Here is a 22,748-nt window from a genome sequence, read left to right as displayed (position 1 = left end):
TGCACATGTTTGGCACTCAGGGCTAACTAAAACAAATTACCAGCCGTACTATATGATGACCAGATCTTTTTCACCCCAACTTCAACCTCTGTATACTGAGTGCTTAGCAAGGAGACAGCAGGTACCATTTTCATGATGGTCTTTGGTATGACCCAGATGGAGACTGAACCCACAACTTACTGCACCAGAGGTGAGCATTCTACCATATGAGCCATCTGGTCAAATCATTCAATTCACATCTAGGCCCAAGCTGGGCTCCACTGATTGTGTTAGATGTGACAGATCACAATTGTACTCACAGAGTAATGTAAACCTTATAAACTAGAATGGGCACCAATGGCCATTTCCACAACCTGTCTCACTTGGTCTAGAACTACACTCACCTGTCACTTTGATCCAGGCCCGTAGCCAGGGGGGGTTCGGGGGGTTCGAAAGAACCCCCCTTTTTGCTGGAAAAAGGTCCACTCTGAGTAAAATTTGACCTAGGTACATGGGGGTTATATGGTAAAAGGTCCACTTTTTCAGAAAAAGAACCCCCCCCTTTGAAATTGCTGGCTACGGGCCTGTTGATCCGTTATTTAATCTAAAGTATACGTAAAATATTTTTGACCCTGTAACCAATAACATCTCTGTTGTAATGCAGGGGCGTAACCAGGCATACGCACGGATGCACTGTGCGTACATTTTTTTGAGCCAGCCATGGTATTATTCTCCATAAATTCAGTGTATTTTTCACGGAATATAATCGTACCTGGGAATTTTCAAAATCTGTGCGTACAATTCTAAAAGGTCTGGTTACGCCCCTGCAATGCACATAATAACATATGGTTCAGCTATTACAGTTCACTTTATAAAACCAGACCTGGTAAAATGCAGAGTTTTATGGATTGTTATAGAAGTTATGGTGTTCTTTTTTTATATATATAACTATTAAGCAGGATCATAAGGTAACTTACAAAGAAGCTCTATGAAAGACTGAATATCCCAGCTTTGGAAGTCACTACAAAAGAAAATTTTATTACATACACACACATGAGAGAGAGAGAGAGAGAGAGAGAGGGAAAGATCTTAATGCAGTACAACCACATCTTTTTGAACCACCAGAGCTGAAAAGCAACACTGAAGTTGTCATAACATATTTTTCGAGGAGTCAGTTTGGATAATACCGTTCACTTTCTAATCAGTCTCCAGACATGTTTATAATAATTAAGTTCACTCATCTTGAAAGTATATCATTAATCTGATCCTGAGAAAATGACCTGGGCATATTTGCTCCTCGCCTAGATTTAATAAAACTGCAATCAAGACATCATTATGGCATTAATGTACACATCTGGAACTCTTAACATAGTTGATAAAAGCTGGTGTCATGACCAGACTGGTACATCCTCCCCGGGGAATACTTCTGCCTCCTTATTTAAGATACCATGTAAATTTAATAATAATAATAATAATAATAATAATAATTATTATTATTATTATTATTATAAAATGATAAAAATAAAATGTTAAATAATGAAAAAATTAAAACAGTTAGGAAAACAAATAAAACTTAAAGTTACTTACAATGAAACATAAACTAATTGTCCAGAAACATGACACCTTTTACAAATTATTGTATAAACAGACTCTGAGTTATAGTTTTGCAATTTCGGAGAAACTTACTTGTCCACCTGCTTGTCTCTTTAAAAGGTTCTACCACTGCAGTCATATTTAGTTTTCTTTTTCTTTTTTTTTTCTTTTAGGCATATCAATGGCACATTGTAAATGGGTAATTTTACAGTGATGTGTGTGCTATATTTCCACTGCTGCTTAATCAACCCCTGTTACAACCCAAGTCATTGACCTGCCTACCTTTCCCACTGTACCACTTTACGGTAATTACTAGAAAATTTCAACCACCTTACTCATCCCAGCATTTCACTTCCAAATATAATTACAATTTTTAAAAAATTAAAACTTGTTTTAAATTAGTTACCCTTAAAAACTGAACACTCAACCATGAAGCAAACTAATTTTTCTGAAATTTTTGAATAGCATTTTATTTCTATAAGCATTTACAAGACATTGTTTTGGAGAATATCAGAAATCCATTTCATTCAAATGTAACATGTAATTACGGATTATCTCCACGGGCAAAGATATAGTGGGAGAGTCATTATCAACCTATCTAGCTACCGTAACAACTGTAATGTCAACAATCTAAAGGAAATCTTCACATTTCCATACTGCAGATGAAGCAAGACCCTCAGTATTCATAACTTAATAACACAATTCTTAAATCTGAAAAGTTCTAAGGCTCATTTTGGGAGAGAGAGAGAGAGAGAGAGAGAGAGAGAGAAGGATTTCATGTGCAAGGCAATTTATCTGTCTCCAATGAATTGCTCTAAGACAATATTTGCTTGATCAATTTCTGATTTCATCCTTTAAAACCACTGTCAACTGTTCAATATATTCTTTTCATGGCAAAAAGACTGAAATATATCAAACCAAATTCATTCTTGACAACTAGGATCCAAACAACTTGTTGGATCCAAGTCAAAAACCATATTTTTTTCTAAAAAAAAAAAAAAAAAATTATACAATGACTTGGGTGCTAAGTTGAAGGTCAAATCTCTCAAGTTTCATAAGCATCTAAAAATTCATTTATGTAAGTTACAGCTTGACTACTGGCATTATTTTTGTTTTATTCATAAACAATGCTGTTGCCCAGGAGATTGTCTCCATTGTAGTAAACAAAACAGATTATACAACCTAATGATCTGTTATAAAGGCATCATATAAAAAGTGTTTTATTCATAAACAATGCTGTTGCCAGGGCAATTATCTCCATTGTAGTAAACAAATCAGATTATAAAACATAATTATTTGCTATAATGACTGTGTCCAGAAAAAAATTGTTTACTGATCCGCCGTGAAATCGCTGTTATGAAGGGAATCTTATGAAAAGTATGAAAAAAAAGGAAAATGCTTTTTGGAAACAGCATAAAAACTCAAAGGAATCTGTGATATGATATGGCATATAGTATCTAGTTCAAAAGCCATGTTCATTCATATATAAGAGATTTATCATATGTCTCTATGTGTATGAATCATCACTAGCCTACGGTTTTTTATAAAGTCAGAATGCACTCATAGAAACAGACAATGTCAAATTGAAATCAAGCCTTCAAATATCCAATCATTCTTTGTAACATTGATCATTCTTTTTCCTTGTACCAACTTAGAGCTTTCTCCTCATAATATTTTTGATTTTTTACACTTAACAGAAAAAGAAGGAAATCAGTGTTTGGAATTAGATGACATATTTCATGTATGACACATTGAAAAACACGTTCTTTGCTTCTTTATCAAAAATAATCCAGAACAAGGCTGAAAAAAACTTTTACGATTATCAAAGAATAAAAGAAAACATTTAGTGGTATTTCTTACAAATAAATACAATGACAATAATGATAAAAATAAACAATTGTGATAATTAAACTAATACTTATATCATCTTGGCAATAATTATGAAAATGTAAGAAGAGAAATAGGAAGGCAGATGAGAACAGGTCAATGTGTTACACATTTTGCCACAAATAAATATCAGCTGAAGTTGAAACTGCAAAGCCAGGTAAATAAATGATACATAAAAGAATCAATTTTCAACATAACACTCGCCAATTTAGCCAAATGCTAAAACTGACTTAAATTGACTACACAAAAATAGCTCAATTTGACGAATTTGAATCAAATTCAAAGCATAACAAATTGACAAAAAAAGTGGTGATTTGGTTAAGCAAAAAAAATTGCTAGCACTACCCCAGATTGAGGTTCACCTAATATCAACAAGAAACAATTTCCATCATGCATTTCAGTTCAAAATTTAAATGACCTTACAGAATAATTTAATTTATCATCAGTGTGATAGAGATTGATACATTGACAAGGTATGGTTTTTCTTCCACTTCTTCATCATTCACATCCTCAAACAATGTCATAATTAGTACAATTATTGTTTCTAGATTTTTTCTCAATTTTTTTTTTTTTTTTTTTTGTGGCATCCAAACTGAACATCTAATCAACACATGTCATTAGCACATATACTTAAAGCAAGTAATTCACACATTGTCAAGTATGATAATGACTCGATCTTTTGAATGAGGAAAAACTAACAATTTTTCAGATACATAATTTTAAAATCATTAAAAATATATTTCTGTGTACCATCTGTGGTGCTTTTTTCCGTATACAATACAACTATAAGGTAGCCCTGTTTATCAGTTTTGTTGCCATCACTCAAAAGGAATGTTTTAACTTCAAGAATTTATGACTTGAAAAAATACAATATCTGGAAAATTTATAATTTTTCCCAATTGAAAAGATCAAATCTTTACGGCAACTGTAATAAAAGACTTACCACTTTCAGGAGTGTGGGCCATGCTGGATTGAGGCGCTTTGGAAATGGTCACTCTGTAATTACTTATCAGTTCCCTGGTCAGATCACTGGTCAGTGGTCACCAATTAACACTTATGCATCCTGAAAAAAAATAATATTCCTTATCAATTGTGTGTACTCATCAATTTTGTGATATATCAGTTTCAGAAGATGTGCACTATACTATTAAATCTTTCATCATTTGAAAAGAAAAGGGAAGATCCAAAAATGTAGCTTTAGCTGTTTGCCATGAATTTGCCTCTGCAAATTCATTTTACCCAAAACAAAAGAATGGTTTTAACAATTTGCCACCATACCCCAATAATCAGGCAGCTCCTATTAAAATTGTTCCCAACTTAACACTTTAATTCCAAGGTAATACACTTAAATTTGTTGAAACAATTGATTAAAATAAACAAAAATTTTGAAAGATTAACCATGAAAATAAATTCAACAGATTACATGAGATCTATGTGTGATTAAAAAATAATGTTATAAACTACAACATACTGACAATTGTTTTATTCCTTATTGCACTCTTTCATTAACTGTTAAGCAGCTTTATGAAATAAAAAAGAATCATTGCTACCCCAAAGAGCTATTTTAAGAATAATAATGACGTCTGGATTAAAATGAAAATGACCATGATCACCCTATTGTCCAATTACGCATACATTTTACATCATGAATAACAATAGTGAGATGTATCATTAGGAGCTATTTTAATTAGACAAAAATAATTGAAACATATGATGGGTATTCAGCAAGTCTCATTAAACATCATCTTGTCAACCACTCATTATATATTCTTCAAAATTGGTTCTTCTTTGACGTTAAAGTGACATAGTGTTCATTTTCTTCTGTTTAATTGCGTGTTTCTTGGCATTATACGAGATAACTAAACTAATCAGGAAGAGGGTTTTAGATATAAATACTGTGGCACTTCACTATTCAGTTCAGTCATATACATCTCTGCCAATAAAGATTTCCAGAAAAACAAAGGTGGGGAGATAAGTTTCAATTTGCTCAAATTACCAAGGAAGCATTTGGCTAAAGATTTGAGAGATATCTCATTGTTGGAGAACAGCAAGGAAAACATCTTACATGTGGTAAGAGAAAATTTTTTTCATTTCATTAAACTTCACTGGCATCATGAAAAGGGCCTAATACCACCAAAGATAAAGTTGGTTACAAAGCATTAGAAAATAGAGTGACACATCTGCAAGAGAAACAGAATGGCATCAAAAGAACTCTACGCCAAGTTCAGTGACAACTTTTTGACCTGCCACATCTGCCTCAGCGAGTACAAAGACCCGCGAGTGCTTCAATGCTACCACACTTTCTGCCTGACCTGTATTGCGAACCACGCACACGCGAGTCAGGTTGGCGGGAAATTTCAGTGTCCAGTTTGCCGGGAGGAAATCACAATCCCCACAGGAGGACTGGACAAACTTGTTCACAATTTCTTCTTGAACAAGATCAAAGATTTCATGCTTATAAACCCAAAAGAAGCCTTGTGCTCTGTCTGCAAGACTGAGGACGTCCAACTTTACTGCCACAACTGCAAGTGTCATTTCTGTGCGAAATGTCAGAAAGAGCATCATGACAACCAGGATGACTCTGACGGACATGCCATGAGCCTCCTCCCCATGTTTGCTGAAGAAGAAACCAGTAAACCTAAGGAGCTAGAAGAAAGTTTACAGCAGATTTGGGCCCAAACAATCATTTACTGCGAGAAGCACCCAGATGAGAAATTGAAGTTCTATTGTGAGAGTGACAACACTGTCTTGTGTTGTGACTGTTTAGCCACAGACCACAAGAAACACCACTTTGTCTATCTTGAAAAAATCGTTGTCAGTGAAAAAGAGGGCATCGAACAGAAATACAAAGAACTTCTGCCAAGGGTATCCACATTTGAAAAGAGCGAAAAAGAAATCGAAGCACAGCAGAAAAAACTTGGAAGAAGGCGAGACAAACTTCAGAAACAGCTGCAAGACCACGCCAAGGTTCTCCACAAGAATGTTAGCGATAAACTGCAAGAGCTTTCTTCGCAACTTCAGGACCAATTCACAGCCCAGATGAAGGCCTTGGAGGCAGAAAAAGACAGCATCCAGCTTCAGAAAGTCTCAATACAAAGTACTTGTGAATTTGCCAAGCAGCTTGTCCGCCATGGCTCCCAACCCGAGGTCATGACCCATGCCAAAAACATCCAGACCCGAATGTCAGAACTGAAAGACTTTCAGCCAGCACCGATCAAAATAGGCGACATGAGTTTTGTCAAACAAAATCTACCTCCAAATATATTCGGTAAACTCAAAGAGCCAGAATCTAACTTTCAGGTATTGCCATCTGTCAGTCAAAAACTCAAGATTCAACAAAAAACCTCACCGTCTAGTCGGCCCTCAGTAACCATAGCAACAAAAACGTGGGTTCAAGCAACACTAATGAAGACCTTTGATATCAAGCTGTCAAACACCCATGACATTTCTTGCAGCTTGAACGGGAACTTCTACCTGACCAGTTTGAATACAGATACCCTCAAAGCAGTTTCAGAATCGGGCGAAAATGTCTTTGAAGTCAAAGTTCCTGGAGCACGCTGTGTGACCTGTCTCAGTAATGACCGTGTTGTGGTCACCAACGTGGATGGCTGTATGGTTTACACAGAATATGGAAACCAGGTGCGGAAATTCGGCCAAGGTGACATGACCGACCCCTGGGGGGTCACTGTGGACAGCAGTGGGCATATCCTAGTGTGCGATGGCATCAACAAGTGCATTTGTATCTACAACGCTGTGGACTACATCCTCATTAACAAGATCAGCATCCCAATGTGCGAGAAACCAGTCTACATCAATGTCAACCCCAAAAGCAATGTGATCATCGTCAGCGACAATGGCGGCCATTGCGTGTACGGTGTAACACTAGAGGGCGACGTAGTGTTCCAGTATGGCACGCCAGGGCAATCAGGACAGGGGGAGGACCAACTGTACTTTCCCTGTGGGATATGCGTTGACAGACAGGGACACATATTCGTAGCTGATAGTGACAACCACAGGGTGGTGGTACTGACCCAGACAGGAAAGAAGATGAGACACGCCATTGGTAAGCAGCAGATTAAAGTCCCTGTGGGTGTAGACATCAATCGGGAGGGGGAGTTGCTAGTGGCTGAATTTCACGGGAAAGTGAAATTATTCCAGTGTCTTGATGTCTAATTGTTGTAACAAATTTAATTAAATCTGTTAATGAACAAAAGCCTTTGTTGTGAGGACTGACAGCAGATTTATTTTGATCAGAAATTATGTACTAAGTATAGTCTAAAAATTAATATAATAATTGTTGTTACTAATTAAAAGCACCATATGTAAGGGTTTTGGGAGAAAGCAAGGTATTAAAACAAAGGGCCTCTATTTAAGCAATAATTTTTTTCTAAGCATTCCATAAGTCATATGTATTACTGCATGGATATCTAGCAACATGACATTGTTATCCAGTCTCGTCTTATAGGGGCTACTATTAAAGCAGGAGACCACTATCATATTAAATATTGTTTTTATTGTTTGTTCTTGTAGCCTCAGACACCAAAATGTACAGTCAAATGACTGTGTAAGATACTGGTTGAAAAACAAAAACTGTTAATAAGAACAAATTGCCTTCTTGGCACTGAATATCATTATTATTTAATACTTCTGTCTGTAATAGTGAATTTTCAGGTTGAGAACAAATTATATAGTCACTTGATATGATACAGATTTCCATGTAAAGATGTTTGAATGTATGTTTGTTGTACAGTATTGTATGGAAATTATACTTATCTTGATCAATTTGTAAGAATGCACAATGTACTTGAATTTAAATTAAATTATAAATGTTTAAAATATCTATTCAACTGTGTTTAATGTAAGTAAATGTATATTAGGAGTAGCATGGTCATGTATTTTACCTAGAAGTAACAAAACTAATAGACTAATACATTGACTTCAATGCACTATATGTAGAAGGGATTTGGTAGGAAAGCAAAATATGCACTCATTTGGGTGACTGGCTTCATTAAGATTTAATTCTAAGTGATTTTTTTTCTGTCAAGGAATGACAAGGGGGTCTGTTTACCAATGGAAATCAAAATTATTTTTAGAGAAAAACATTGGAGATTGAGCTAATATTTCTTTTAACGGTCATCAGTCATTGTGCATATTGTATTTGAAATAAGTAAATCAAGTTGCACCTTCGTAAAATGGTTAGAGATACTTTTTACATATTTAACTGTTAAAGATTTGATAATTATGTAACAAATTATCTCATTAACCTTGCAGATGAAGAGCATGGCACATTAAGCTAGAATAGTGGACAAATGTTTTGAGTCAAAAATAAAGTGAGTCTTGTAATTAATAACCAGTGTTTGACTATGTATCATGTCTAAAATAGTGGACTTCATAACTTAATTCAAAAATAAATAAGTTATGGGGGGGAACACAGATATACCAAATATGCAAAGGTTTGAATATACAGGGTGAAGCAGACACATTGAACATCATGAGAAAAAGCATCAAAGAAGCAATTATAAATGTTTCATTGAAATTCTTGCTCTACTACTCCACTCTCCTTTAGTCTCCTCTAACACAGAAACTAAGACCAACTCTTTTATTAAAATGGTCAATATCAAGAATCTCAAGTACCTTTTCCAAAACCTAATTAAGGAGAGAACCAATTAAAAACATTAGTCACTTAATAAATCAAATTAATCATAAACTCGCAGTTAAACTGACCTGCTATTCAGTATTCTGTGCCAGTGGCATAAAGAAAACCAACCTTGGTCAAACACAATGGGGAAAGTTATATCAAAATCAATGTAGTTACATGAAAAACAACACTGAATATCACACAATCACTGCCGACCTTTGACCTCCCTGAAGTGTTCATTACAAAAGACACTGTGTTAAGGTGTGAGAAATTCCCACTCTTGTCAATATCAGCTCTGATCGACTTCCTTGGATTAATAAAAAAAGCTCTTAAGAAATTTCACCTCACAGGTTCAATATCATCCTGTGCTTATTAGGCCAGTGTAAACATAGGAACCAAAGCTCCGAGATGCACGATTTGTAGAGGAAGTTGCGATTAATAAAACGATAAAGATATGGTGATAAAATATGCTTGGTGAACTGGAGATTTAGTACCACACAGAAACTGGCATATATTTTTCAAATGGCCAAAATAATTTGCTTTTTTTTTTTTACAAGACAAAGGCAATTTCAAGCAGCTATGAAATGATTTTTTTTTAATTCAATGAAGAATTTTCTACAGAATCATGCTCCTTGGCCCACAAAAAATGAAAGACTGAATCTTCCATTATAAGACTTCATTGCTTTGCATTGTTGTTGCACTTCAATGTGCCAACCAGTATTATGGTAGTAGTATTTCATCATTTATTTCATTTAACAAAACTGACCTCTTTTTCTTCAACTGTGATATGGACCCTTTTCCCACCAATTTTCAAATCAGAACTCTGCTTTCTAACCAACTGTAAATAGAAAAAGAATGAACAATAAAACTCAAACAATATGTTCAGAAATAACATCAATTTACTAAAAACAATCTTCTCTTCATTTTGTACTGTAGTAGACCATTTCAAATTTAATTTTTGTCAATTTTTTCTTCCTGTTAATTCAAATCTTTCATTAAAATAATGCGATAAAAGGGACAGAAGATTGTATTAACTAATTCATAGACAAGACTGGAAGTCTGTTTATGTCTTCATTTACTTCCCTCCTCTAACTAAAAATATTATCCAATATTTTGCAAATCTTCTTTAACCCCCAAAAAATTCTGTTACGGTACTTGTATGACTTGTATTAGGCAGAGACTTTTTTTACTCACAAATATGCAAATGAACAACAATTAGAAACAACCAATTTAAGGAAACTGTACTTATTACATCAGGTAAGGTCAACAAGAAGCCAGCGCACCACTAGGGGAATCTCAGAACCAAGAAATCCAATGTAGTGAATTAGATTAGGGTTGGATGAAGTCTCAGACAGATTGATTTCTGTGTTTCTGAGACGGTTTCTAGTAGAATCTATGCAGAAAATAACTCGAAACAAATTAAATCTGTCACAGTCATTAACTCCATGCCCGAGGGTTGCTTTCAGGCATTATTCCGAATCGGATTTTCCTTCTTTCTAAATTGGCTTCCTCCTTGTCCTTCCAATTTTTCTCTAGTCTCACAACTTAAGGAGATAACAAAATGCCCCCAGGATTTCTGTGACGCAAGACTTTATCTTTTTTCAGCTTACTTTCTGTTTTTTTCCCATTTGTGTCTGATATTTTTTACTTCAGTCAGTCAAAAAAATTAATATATCTGTCTCATGATGTCTTTTATGAATAGCTTGGTATTACCACAGTAAACAAATTGCTATAATCATGGCTTAAATCATTGCTTATTGTGTCTTGATCTTTTCAACTAATAAGGTGGAAATCTAGTATATACTGCTTTATTAAGCATTACCTAATCACAATAGTTTCTGTAGTGTTAAAGATGTTATAAGGAGGATAGAAGTGCCCGTTCTCCTAACAATCAATGAGTATGGCACATACTAAATCTTGGTCAATTAATTTTAATATCAGTATTCTATGAATGTGTAACAGAGGGCAGTTTAGTAGCTGTTTCCTTTCTTTTTTTTTAATCAAAATTATTGTAATGGACGTAAATTTGTGAGCTTAGCTTTCAGTTTTAAAGGCAAAATGGAGGTAACTGACATTTTAATCTCTTTGTAAAATTACCTTTAACAAGCAAAGTTTTACTAAGCTTGATATTTTTCTGGAGATTTCAACACTTTTTCCTTAATCACCCAGGTAATAAGAGAGAGAGAGAGAGAGAGAGAGAGAGAGAGAGAGAGAGAGAGAGAGAGAGAGAGAGAGAGAGAGAGAGAGAGAGAGAGAGAGACGCACAAAAGAATTCACACACTCATGCAAACAAAATTGAAGCCTTACAAAGAATCAGCTTTATATCTGCAAGTCAGAAGAATCTATGACCATGGGCAGACTGGATTTGTCTGTAAAAAGAATGATTGATACACATGTATAACTTATAATTATATAAGCAACATACAAACAGCATTTCAATGTGATGCTAATCTTACTTCAAACAACAATCTGTATGAAAAATATATTGTATCAACTTTCAGAAATTTTAACTCATGCATGAGATGTGGTCATAATGTGGTAATAAAAATATAATCTTTACGTTTCATTTCAAAGTTTCCACTGCTATTAAAAATACATATTACACCATGTCATTTTACAGTTTTTTTTTTAATCTTTGAAAAGGGCATGCTACAATATCTTACCGACAATTCTTACCTATTTTTTACTTACAATTACTTGATATACTCTCTTTGACATTTAAAGAAATGGCACTAGTGGCTTTGTGGTAGTTTTTTTCCCTTGCAATAACAAAAGCTAAAAAGAAAAAAAGTAATATGATACACCATATAATACAATGCTACTCAGTAAATTTAAAGCAAAATAAAAAAAATGGTTTGACAGTTATAAAGACTGATGTTTTGAAGGTGACAGTGATGGCTGCACTCGAGAACTTATAATCTCAGGCCTTATAAACAGATTAGGTGTTTACTAACACAGATCTTTTAGCGCTAACACCCATATTAACCACATAACCCACAAATAAACCAGCACTACCAGAGCGGATGAATGTTAGTGCTAGGTATTGCTTTGCTGGTGCCAAATACTTGTAAGTTGTGTCCAGCGTTTGCCTCTTAGAAAAACAAGTTGCTGGACCGAAAGCTCAGCCATCTTGAAAATTAGCTGGCTAGAATGCCCGCCGGGTGGGAAAACTTCTCTGCCCGTTCTGCAAGTTGTCTGCCTCGGGCAGACGGTCCAGCCTTAATTTCTAACACTGGTTGTGTCAGTTGATTTGTGGGTTTAGTGTTTAATATGGGCAATTGTGCTAAAAGATCTGCAGATAGTGTTAGTAAATGCCTAATCCATTCATAAGGCCTAAATCTGACATCTTCATGGACAGAACTGCAAAGATTATGGACAATGAGTATTGCCAGTGGCTATCACTGCAGGCTTAAAGAACAATTATCGCCAAACTAGAAAAATATAATCACTAGAGTTAAATATTCCACTTGTGTGTGCTTCCCCACTTGAGAAAACATATTCATGAGCAGTTTACAAATGGGAAATTAAACAGCTATTGGTCACATTAATCACTACTGATATTGCTTGAATGCCTACAGGGAGATTCCTTGTGGATAATACACAGGTACTTGTTAGTTCAGGCATGGCTGATGCAAAATTCACGGTCCAATGTACCTGATCAAAACTCATCAAGGGTGGATTATTTCTAGGAAAACAAAATTAATATCAAATGCGCTCTTGAAGCCTACCACTTCCTGTAAATTAGAATTTTATGTGTGGGTATTTTTCGCAGTCACACAAGGTGTCTGGCCAAACACAGCAGACTTCCTATGTGCTAAGAAAACATAATTCACGGACATTGTTTGCATTCCGTGCTACTTTTCTGTGCTCACCTTTGATAGATATGATAACAATGGCTCTTGCCACATTATCAGGTACTTGTCGTTTCTTAATAAACATGCTCTAGCTATGATACCATGTGTAAACAACAAGATGGATTAGGTTTTCTTATAGCTTCTAAATTAAAGCACTGCCCGTAATCGTTATCTTTGTATTGAAGCCCTACACCCACTAAGTTGTTTACACCATTGCTTGATATATACTGCATTTGAATAATCCAGAAGGACCTTTTGCTCACAAAGATACAAATGATATATGAATTTCCTTTGGTCAAACTACATATATCTGAATACTAAGTTAAACAATGCCGTCACTAATATTGAGAAAATATTTCAGGAAAAGATGTCCCATATCCTACTTGTAGCATGACATAAAAGAATAACTTTCTATTACAAAGTTTCTTACAAACAACAGAACCACTTGAATATTTGATTTGCAGATCTGTTAGTACCCTGTTCTGAATGGGACCATATACTAGTGTGTGTGTGTGTATATATATATATATATATATATATATATATATATACTGTGTGTGTGTGTGTGTGTGCGTGTGTGTGTGTGTGTGTGTGTGTATATATATATATATATATATATATATATATATATATATATATATATATATATATATATATACTGGTAGTACATAAATATACCTGTGAATCCAGCTCTACAACCCAATTGTCACCGAGTATCATGGGATGCAAGCACATCACAAGGGTGTGCGTGTCAGCAACATTGCCTCGAATATCTATAAAAAGTTATGATGGCCTAGTTCACACTGTTTATCTAAGCAAAAAATATTTTTATGTCTCACTTGATAAAGATATGTTAATTATTTTTGCTGGATTACATCACTCATTCCTATATTTAACTTTTCAAGGGAAATCATTTATGTTGTATTTGTGCTCACATAAATTACTGTATTTTCTGACATGATGTCTTTTAATCCATTAACAGTACATTATTTTAGTGAATGTTATTTATTCACACTGCCCAATTTAATAATTACTTATCGTGCACCAGAAAATACTTGGTCCTGTGATACATTTAGATTTCAGCAGGTCCTTTACTTGAAAATGCAAACCTTTGGAGTTTTTGTTATGCCTGCATGTGGCTGCATGGGACTATCATGATTATAATAGCAATCTCATTAACCTAAGTATCAGTACTTATCTACCAATTAAATTAGTTTTTACAGACATCATTCTATTGTTATTGTTTTTTATCACTGACATAAAAGATACAAAAACCCAATCCAGAATATGAGAACCCAGCTTCTCTGCAGTGCAAAGGCTCTTTCAAAACTGATCGGCGTACATGATAGATAATTATTATAACGCCCCCATGTTTCCGTTATTCAGGAGATTACTGCATTTCTCATGATCATCCATCCATTATCTAATCAGGTGGAATTTTACATGCAACTGCAAGCAAAACAGCCATTACAAGTGTGGTTAAAAAGAGGAAAAAAAAGTTGGCAATTCAATTTTGTCTTTAAAAAACAAAATACTGTACTAGTAAATATCTCATGGGAAAATGCAGTAATCCCTGTTCCCCATTTAATTCATTATGAAATTAAAACTGGACACAGACAGGCCCAAATTTGATGATCACTATCATGACACTTATTTTCTGACTACATTCCATCACTTCACACTTTAATATAAGGAATCAATAAATGGTGCTGATTATGATTATTTTGGTACTTTTTCCTCTAAGTGATCAATCGGCTTTCTGGTCTAGCTGCCAAATTTCCTCTGTGTTTGGCCTTCATAGAAAAATTATAGACTTCATACAGGTGTGGTGAGACAAAAAAAAGCTTGAGCTGGTAAGGATCCAAGTGACGCCATCAGCCATCGTTAAAAATAATAATTCAGGTTGATAAGCTACTAATGAATATTAACTAATACTTATTTCCACATCCAAAGAATCCTGCAGTCTTCACAAAGGACTGTGTGTCAAAATCACTGTAAAATCAAAATAAACAGACAGCAATGTCCCATGGGCCTAAATCAGTTCAGATTTTACACATCCTATTTTATCTAATATAAAACGGCCACATGACATGTACTGAAGGACTATTCTCATGTTTAATCCAATACTGCCTCAGATTATAATTTCCATTACCAACTGTTTCTACCAGTGATTATGTATGAATTTGCCAAGGTATTAAAAAGCTGGAATTATTAATATAATTCATAAAATTACTTTTCTGGGCACTCTGAATGTCTATGTCTTTTCAGCAATTTTTTTTTATCACTACCACACAGACTAGAAATGTAAAATATGTCTAATGAGTGGAGGGGGAGTCACCTTCATGCTTTGAAACTCAGCGTTGACTGGAATTGATATATAAAAAGTGTGTGGTTTTCTCACCAAACCAATGATAGTTTGGCAAATACACTTCACTTGGTTATGCTACCACGGAACATCTTTGACATTTTACAAAGTTTTTATAAACCAGCATTAACTTCACCTCCAGTGAATAACACATATCACTGAGAGACAATATAAGAATGCCTACAAAAACCCTCTGACCTTTAAAACTTGGTCGGATTTTCCTTGAAGATCAATATGTTTAATCTTTCCCGCCTCAATTACAAGCTATTAGAACAGGATTACAAGTAGTTAGATGGCGTTAAACCACTCAGTCTGAAGTGGTAGATGAACATTAGTGGGTGAAAATGTTCCAAAGGCAAAAGTATATTCACAGACAATCAGCATGCTTAATTGATATTGGTTTCCCCTGATATGTATAATTCTGATTAATGTCGAGACAAAGCATGATACTCTCCTAGAATATATAATAAGTTTATCTGGATGTATAACAGAGTAATTTTTATGAAGGATCAATTCATTTCATTCAAAATAAATGCCAAATATGTAACAAAATATGTCTAATAGAGAAAATAAAGGCATCATAAAATATATCCTCTCCTACCAAGGGCCTGACCACTACCTTGGGTCCAGGATCATCAATAAATATTAGCATATTCCAAGAGGCAAATGCCATACCTGCTTCAATCAAGCTACTGTAACAACTATTACATAAACTACTAGTAAGTAGTTCCATCAGCATTACATAACCCAATTAGGAATAATAAGTTATTTATCATTGTCTTGAGTGATGGGCCCCATTCCCATAGATGCCATTTGTCTACAAGGATTGACCCAACTCGATCTGCAGGGACTCTCGCTGACTGCAATCAGCTTAACTAAATGCTAGATGCTAACTTAACTAAACTACACCTCCTCCTTGCATTAGGGAGAATACACATGAGCTGGTGATTATAAAGTTCATATTGGAAACAAGAGGAGGCATGTTATTCAGGTAAGGTTATTGCACTTGGCAAGAGTCTTTGCAGAGTTGGGTTGATCCATGTATACAGAATGTGTCTATGGGAATCGGGTCTTAGAATAATTACTATGAACATGGTGAGGACAGTTATAATTCATCCAAAGGAGAATTAACACATCGGATATAAGATAAATATATAACATCATTGAAATCTCATACTATTTTTATAGATGTTTATAAAGTGGGTATGGCACTGATGATTCTTTTTGCATGTCTAAAAACATTTCCACTGGACAACTATATATCCAATTATCTATTTGCAAGATACATCTGTCCACAGTCAGTTCAATACCAGATAGCCACACCAACAGAAAAGAACAGCTCCATGGATTAAGGATATGTATAAATATGTTATCTATTTCTTAATTCTCTGCTAACCTGCTAAAGAAACATATATACATGACAATGAAGGCCACCCAGTACTGCAACGCTCAGATGCTATCACACAGACACTCATAAACAATTAAAATCAATGATTAATCAAGCCACTTACCAATTATGTAATCAGCAAATATCTACACTGCCCTGGAGGATTGCTATCAAGATCTTCAAACTCACAATATGGTGACTGGAAAATAAGGAAAAAAATCAATGTTAAAAAATGAGCAAAAATGCATATCATACATTCTCTTACTGTGCTGGGTTAACAAAATGATTAATCTTACAACGCATCTTCTTTACCCATACTTTAAAATTAAAAACTTTTGTTGATTTAAACAGGATATAAAAAAAAAAAAAAAAAAAAAAAAAAAAACACTCCCCTCATTTCATTACATCTATTACTATGCATAATTCAAATGAACCCATAATCATATCAAACGCCTGAATACCCACTTTTATCATCCGCTCTTTTATTCACTGGCAATTCTACTTACTAAAACAAATCACCATTATCTTATGCTGAATGACTTTACTAATACCCCCCTAATCCCAATTCACAAATCAGCATTTCAAAAAACAATAAATTATGATCTCATTGATAGTAAAAACCCACTAAGCACATACATAGAGCATTCCACTGTTAGAAGGAGTTTGTTCGTCAGCCTCATGAGGTAAATTTTATAACACATGATATATATATATATATATAATATTACCATGACCTAGTGCCTATTCACATGTGATAGATATTCTACTTATTACCTGGGTTATCACTCTCTTCTTCCCCTCTGCTTGAAAATCATCCGCCGACCCACAATCCAGCATCCACTTGTAGGTTTCCTCGCTGCTGACGACATACACTAATCGCTTACCCAATTATGCCTGCGGTGAAAGAGAAGAAGACTATTGTTGATACGGTTTGGAGGTAAAATCAATATCACCGACTACAGATGAGTCACTGCATCTGAAGAGACTTCAGTTTCTGCTGCTGGCTCGGCATAAAATATGACAAGATATAATCATAACAGTTAATCAATTCTTACGGAGCTCAACATATACCTGATTTATAAGGTCCATTAATTTCTACAGGTAATCTTTTTGTGCTCAATTTACTAAGTACTGCAGCATGAAATGCCCATGTTTTCAAAATCTCATAACTTCTGCAATGAATAATAAAAGAACTCAGCATTTGACGCACAAGACTTCTGTTTTAGGTAGAAAATATTTGGCAAAATAATATTGCTAGAATTGATTGTTTCTATTAATGCTCCAAATAAGTCAAAACTACAGGCTGATTTCCAATTCTATATAAAGCACTTCAAACAGCAAGGTGATCATGTTTCTAAGAATTGCCGAGTTTCTACTGCAAGCCTGGGTCAGACTTGACGGCAAGGAAAAGCATCTTCTTCCCCTATACTAGCTGATTCACGACATGGAATTTTCAATGCATTTATAAAATCAAGCTTTTCAACTGGCAATTAATTGTTTTTTCTAATCATATGACCAACATACCTAAGCTCATACTGTATCTATTTACAATGTGCAAGCGAAATGTTTATTTAAAGTCAAAGCTCCGTACACACCTAACTACCACAGTGTGACAATTTTAGAAAAATCAGCTCTAGACCCATGCTCAAGATGACACTCACGCACAGACAGAAATCACCGTTTGTGTCACCTGAATGTTACCCTACTAGTAGATATCTTTCATAAAACAACCCGATTTCAAAGTCTACAGATAAGACTTATAAAAACAGCACTTGATAATCTAGTTTTTAAGAGGTATTTGACTTTGAAATTCAGTGTGAGACATGCATGTGATCAGAGAAGCTGTGTTCCCCCCCCCCCCCCCCCAGATATCTCAAAAAAGTATGATATGCAAGGACATTTAAACATACATTTGCAGCAGCATAACTTACAGAGACACGTACCTGCAATCTTACTAGTAACTGAATTGTCTCTGTCTTGGATATGCAACAGAACAAAAATAATTGATACTTGTTAAAAATATTTATCATACCGTTGTTACATGTATGAAAATCTGACCCCCAGAGTCAAAATTCCGTAATGAAAATCTGACTCCCCCCATGAAATCTTGACTCCTAACACCAACCCTAACCCAAATGCCAAATAAGTAGCTGTTTCAAAGAGGTGTCAGTGGGTGGTAAAACACGCATTTTTAATTTTCTTATTTTCTTATGAAAAACTTCCCCTGCAAACTAACAAAGAGAGCCAATGTAATACCCTCCACTATGCACACTACAAGATAAAGGGTCATTAATGAGGTTATTAGTATCTATCCAAAATACACATTGAATGAACCCAGGATAGTCATGTTCCCCATCAATTAGTGCTTCCATAGTTTATTGGATAACCACAATGTATCATGAATCCTTTGCAAATACATAACCTTATAAGTGTTCATACTACAGGCATTTCCTCATGCATGTATGCATTAATCAGTGCCTTTCATGAAGATTCACAAGCTTCTTTCTTTGCTTTTTCTAAATTAGCTCTCCGTTATTAATGGATGATACCAAATGATTGTACTTGTGGCAGTTAATTCTCAGATTAAAAAAACATGCATTATTTCTAGACACCCACCCATGCTTCCAAGGAAATGTAACTGTCCTGAACATTAAATTGTGCCAAGTTATGAATGGCACATGATCGAATCAAGCGTATCATGCAGTTTTCTTTCATTTTATAACAGAATTCCACAAAGTAATATACCGTGGTATCATAAAATCAAAATTTTATCAATCTTTTATTAAGTTTTAGAATAAATTGGACTTGACTCCATCACTGTGATAAGAAATAAACTCAGTATGTACACCATGTACTGTAGCTACCTTCATCTCAGTTTCAGATATTTCACCATCTAGTTTGTATGGGAACATTGTCATATGAATTCAGTCTTGCCTTACAATTACTTACTAGTACTAGTGAGTGCACTTCACTTGAAATTGAGGTTTAGGCCAGAATAAGGTACAGTTATTTAACCTGTAGCTTAAAGCTATATGGATTTCAAACTTCAGGTATGATACAGGGGCGGATCCAGAGATATTTTCTGATAGGCTTCCGAATTATCTTTATTGATCCATCCTCCATTTTTGACCGTCTTCCGAGAGAAAAAATTACACACCCATCAAGGTAAACTTGAAAATCTGACCGTCTTCCGAAAGACCCAGAAGACGGCCTAAATCTGCCCCTGTGATATACAAAGCATTACAAATTTATCACAGCAATACTAAAACAATAGGATAAAGATGCTCTGTCAATGAATTTTTGGCTATCTTAAAATGCTTGATACAAATACTTGATACTTTTTGTCAATAAATCACAGATACGGTGAATTTTTATTACTGTTTTATTGAATATTGGTTTTATTTTATTACCACCTTTGCCAATTAATCAATAAACACTTGAAAACTTTCTAAATTTCACTTCAGTCATAAACTTATACACAGTAGACCCAAGTAACTTTGCAAAGGAAAATATAAATTTGGAAATGATCATTGTTATTATTAAATTCAACTGAATGACTACATTTCCTGCAACATGTATATAATATCTACCCAAGGAAATTAATGGGAAATTGTCGTTATTAAGTCTACTAGACTAAAAAAAAAAGGGTCTGACATGTTATGATAATTATGAAACTGCTAACATGACTAATGCTTCATTTCAGCATTTATACCTACTAGTACTAGAAAACCACAGAATATTGATTTTTTTAAAGCAGTATTATGTGGCACATCATTTATAATTCTTTTTTTTTTATACTTTCAGAAAATTTCTGGTCTAAATGGAGGGTTGTAATATAGTCTAAAAATAATTTCTTGCCAGTGAGTTTCATAACTGAGTAGAAACAACTTTTCCATGCCGCATAATCCCTGTTCTGGTATTACTGTCGAAATGTGGATTATGACCTAATAATTCACTGCAAAATTTTATATGTTACAATGCAACATTGGAAGACACAGTGTACAAACTGGGTATAAATACTGGACCTGATGTTTGCTGACCACCTTATCAGATCAATTACCGTAAATATAACCTACATTAAACAAATCACTAGAAAGAAAAAAGAATATCGTGGTATTTGCTGTATCAGAATGCATCAATACTTCACTATTTACACTGCTTGCTTAATATACAGAAGAGAATGTTGAACTGAGGAAAGATGCCTGTTTGTTGTATTGACTTGATAACACCCTGGGGGGAATGGGAAACTTTTCCCAAAAGATTTTCACAAAATGGTATTACTTTGAACTATGTACTATAACACATCAAGTGTGAAATGGTGGAGTATACAAATGTGTGTTTGTGTTGTTATGCTTGTGGAGAGAGAGAGAGAGAGAGAGAGAGAGAGAGAGACAGGCCTACCCAACTACCAGACTCAGCACAGAATCTACCGTCCGATCTACCGGTGAATTCGGGATCATTCGGTGCTGAGTCTGATAGTTGGGAAGGCCTGGAGAGAGAAAGAGAGAGAGAGAGGGAGAGAGGGGAAGAGAGAGAGAGAGTTTAAAACATATGTAGCCATCCATCTATGAGCTTAAACCTCATTATTCAATAGTAAAAAAAAGAAGACATTTTTCATGAATAATAGAATGAACAGTGGCATGCAGGTTGAAAAGACTTGATCTGATCAATAACCTTTATTTCCAGGACTGGGAATTCATCTTCAAATGGATGAAAAGAACAAACAGATATGTCACTGTTGTTCATGTTGTAATCAATAATCCAAGAGCAGTGCATTACGATCACTCAACCTTCCACAATTGCCTTGATGTGGCATAATAAATAGGAATTTTAGTTCACATCTTCCATCCAGGACCTGCAAAACATCTCTTCACAATTTTCACAGTCATAAGTGTCCACTTTTTTTAAAAATCAAAATTAAGATTGCTTCGTTTAATAATGACTTTAATTAAAAGAACAATTCTCTTGTTGATTAAGCTCAATATTTTACTTATACTGGCAAGCCAAAAATTTCTGAAGACAATGTCACCTTGTCACTCGCATAGTAGCTTAAGGTGGTAAGTTGTGCTTTAATAATTTTTTTAAAGAAAAAAAGAGATAAATAAAATATTTTTATTGCATTTGCAGCTGGATAACATATATATACTAACATTCAACCCAGAGGTTTTCCCAGGATTGGGGTTGTGGCCGTCCACCTGTAAGTTCCTACTAAATGTAAGAGAGTCCAAGCCTTCACTTGAAAAAAAAAAAAAAAAAAAAAAAACTCAGAAGCCATCCAGCCATCTTTGAAAATATAAGCCATCTAGTGATGCCACCACCAGTCCAAATGTCGACTGGACAGTTTGCTGGGAAAAGCCTTGATTCAACCTAAAGTACTAGTACTCACCAAGATCATTAAATTCTGTACAAGTAACCACAGAGCATCTGCAAAAAGAGATACACTTCTTCAAGTCTATTTTTCATTTAGGAATAGAATAAATACATTAAGCACTTCTCTTCATACCACCACTCACAGAATACAGATCAAAGAAAATGGATGATAATCTATTAGCTGTTGACTAAGAAGACACTGTCTGTAGTGCTGTTTTGTAATGCAGGAAACATGCTTCTACATTCCTCTGGGAGTTAGAAATCCATTAATGAAACATGAAACAAGATAGCAGATAACAGCATTGTGACAAGCTTTGCCTAACAGAAATTTTAATGAAGAAATTATGTGGATCTAGGAGGCCTAATTGGGGATAACTTGAAAGGGAAGGAAGGAATTACATTTAATAAAATGTCTCTGACTAGTTTTCAAAGGCCTTTAACTCAATGCCTATACCCCTCACGTCTTAACAGCCGTACCACCCACCTACCCCCACACACCTAAAAAAAAAAAAAAAAAAAAACACGTAACCAATAGCAGTCACTGTCGCTCTGTGTAGGTGTTTTGTCTCCTACCTACCTTGTTTATACTTGAAAATTACTGTAAGATGTGTTTTCAGAAGTTCTTTTTTGAGTATTATAATATATATAAATTTGCTTTAAAAAAACTGGTCAAAC

The 22,748-nt window shown here is 34.7% G+C and overlaps 2 protein-coding genes across 3 annotated transcripts in view; one reads left to right on the top strand and one right to left on the bottom strand.

The window, feature by feature from the left end:
* LOC106174307 (protein Fe65 homolog) overlaps positions 1–22,748 on the bottom strand; it is a 91,677-nt gene that overhangs the window by 67,319 nt on the left and 1,610 nt on the right. Inside the window, exons 2-7 of one of the 2 annotated variants that reach the window (XM_087010144.1) lie at positions 22,090–22,127; positions 17,478–17,597; positions 16,828–16,902; positions 11,774–11,872; positions 11,405–11,466; positions 4,403–4,522 (exon numbers count right to left, since the gene is read on the bottom strand). In XM_087010144.1, coding sequence (XP_086866270.1) covers positions 4,403–4,424 — 22 coding nt within the window. In that variant the 5' untranslated portion in view covers positions 4,425–4,522; positions 11,405–11,466; positions 11,774–11,872; ... (1 more) ...; positions 17,478–17,597; positions 22,090–22,127. The remainder of the gene's footprint in view (positions 1–4,402; positions 4,523–11,404; positions 11,467–11,773; positions 11,873–16,827; positions 16,903–17,477; positions 17,598–22,089; positions 22,128–22,748) is intronic. The other variant, XM_087010143.1, reaches the window with a different exon arrangement.
* Positions 5,132–8,953, top strand: LOC112042470 (uncharacterized). Its single transcript, XM_024077048.2, has one exon. It carries the CDS (start codon positions 5,656–5,658, stop codon positions 7,630–7,632), a length of 1,977 nt encoding a protein of 658 aa, XP_023932816.2. The 5' UTR covers positions 5,132–5,655; the 3' UTR covers positions 7,633–8,953.

The sequence above is a fragment of the Lingula anatina genome, chromosome 3 (genome assembly GCF_051362555.1).
Source record: "Lingula anatina isolate TDL-2025a chromosome 3, LinAna3.0, whole genome shotgun sequence".
Taxonomy (NCBI): domain Eukaryota; kingdom Metazoa; phylum Brachiopoda; class Lingulata; order Lingulida; family Lingulidae; genus Lingula; species Lingula anatina.
This window is presented reverse-complemented; position numbering and strand designations above follow the sequence as displayed.

What these genes read in the sequence shown, in the direction of transcription:
- LOC112042470 (XM_024077048.2), top strand. Translation starts at nt 5,656, where the DNA reads ATGGCATCAAAAGAACTCTACGCCAAGTTCAGTGACAACTTTTTGACC.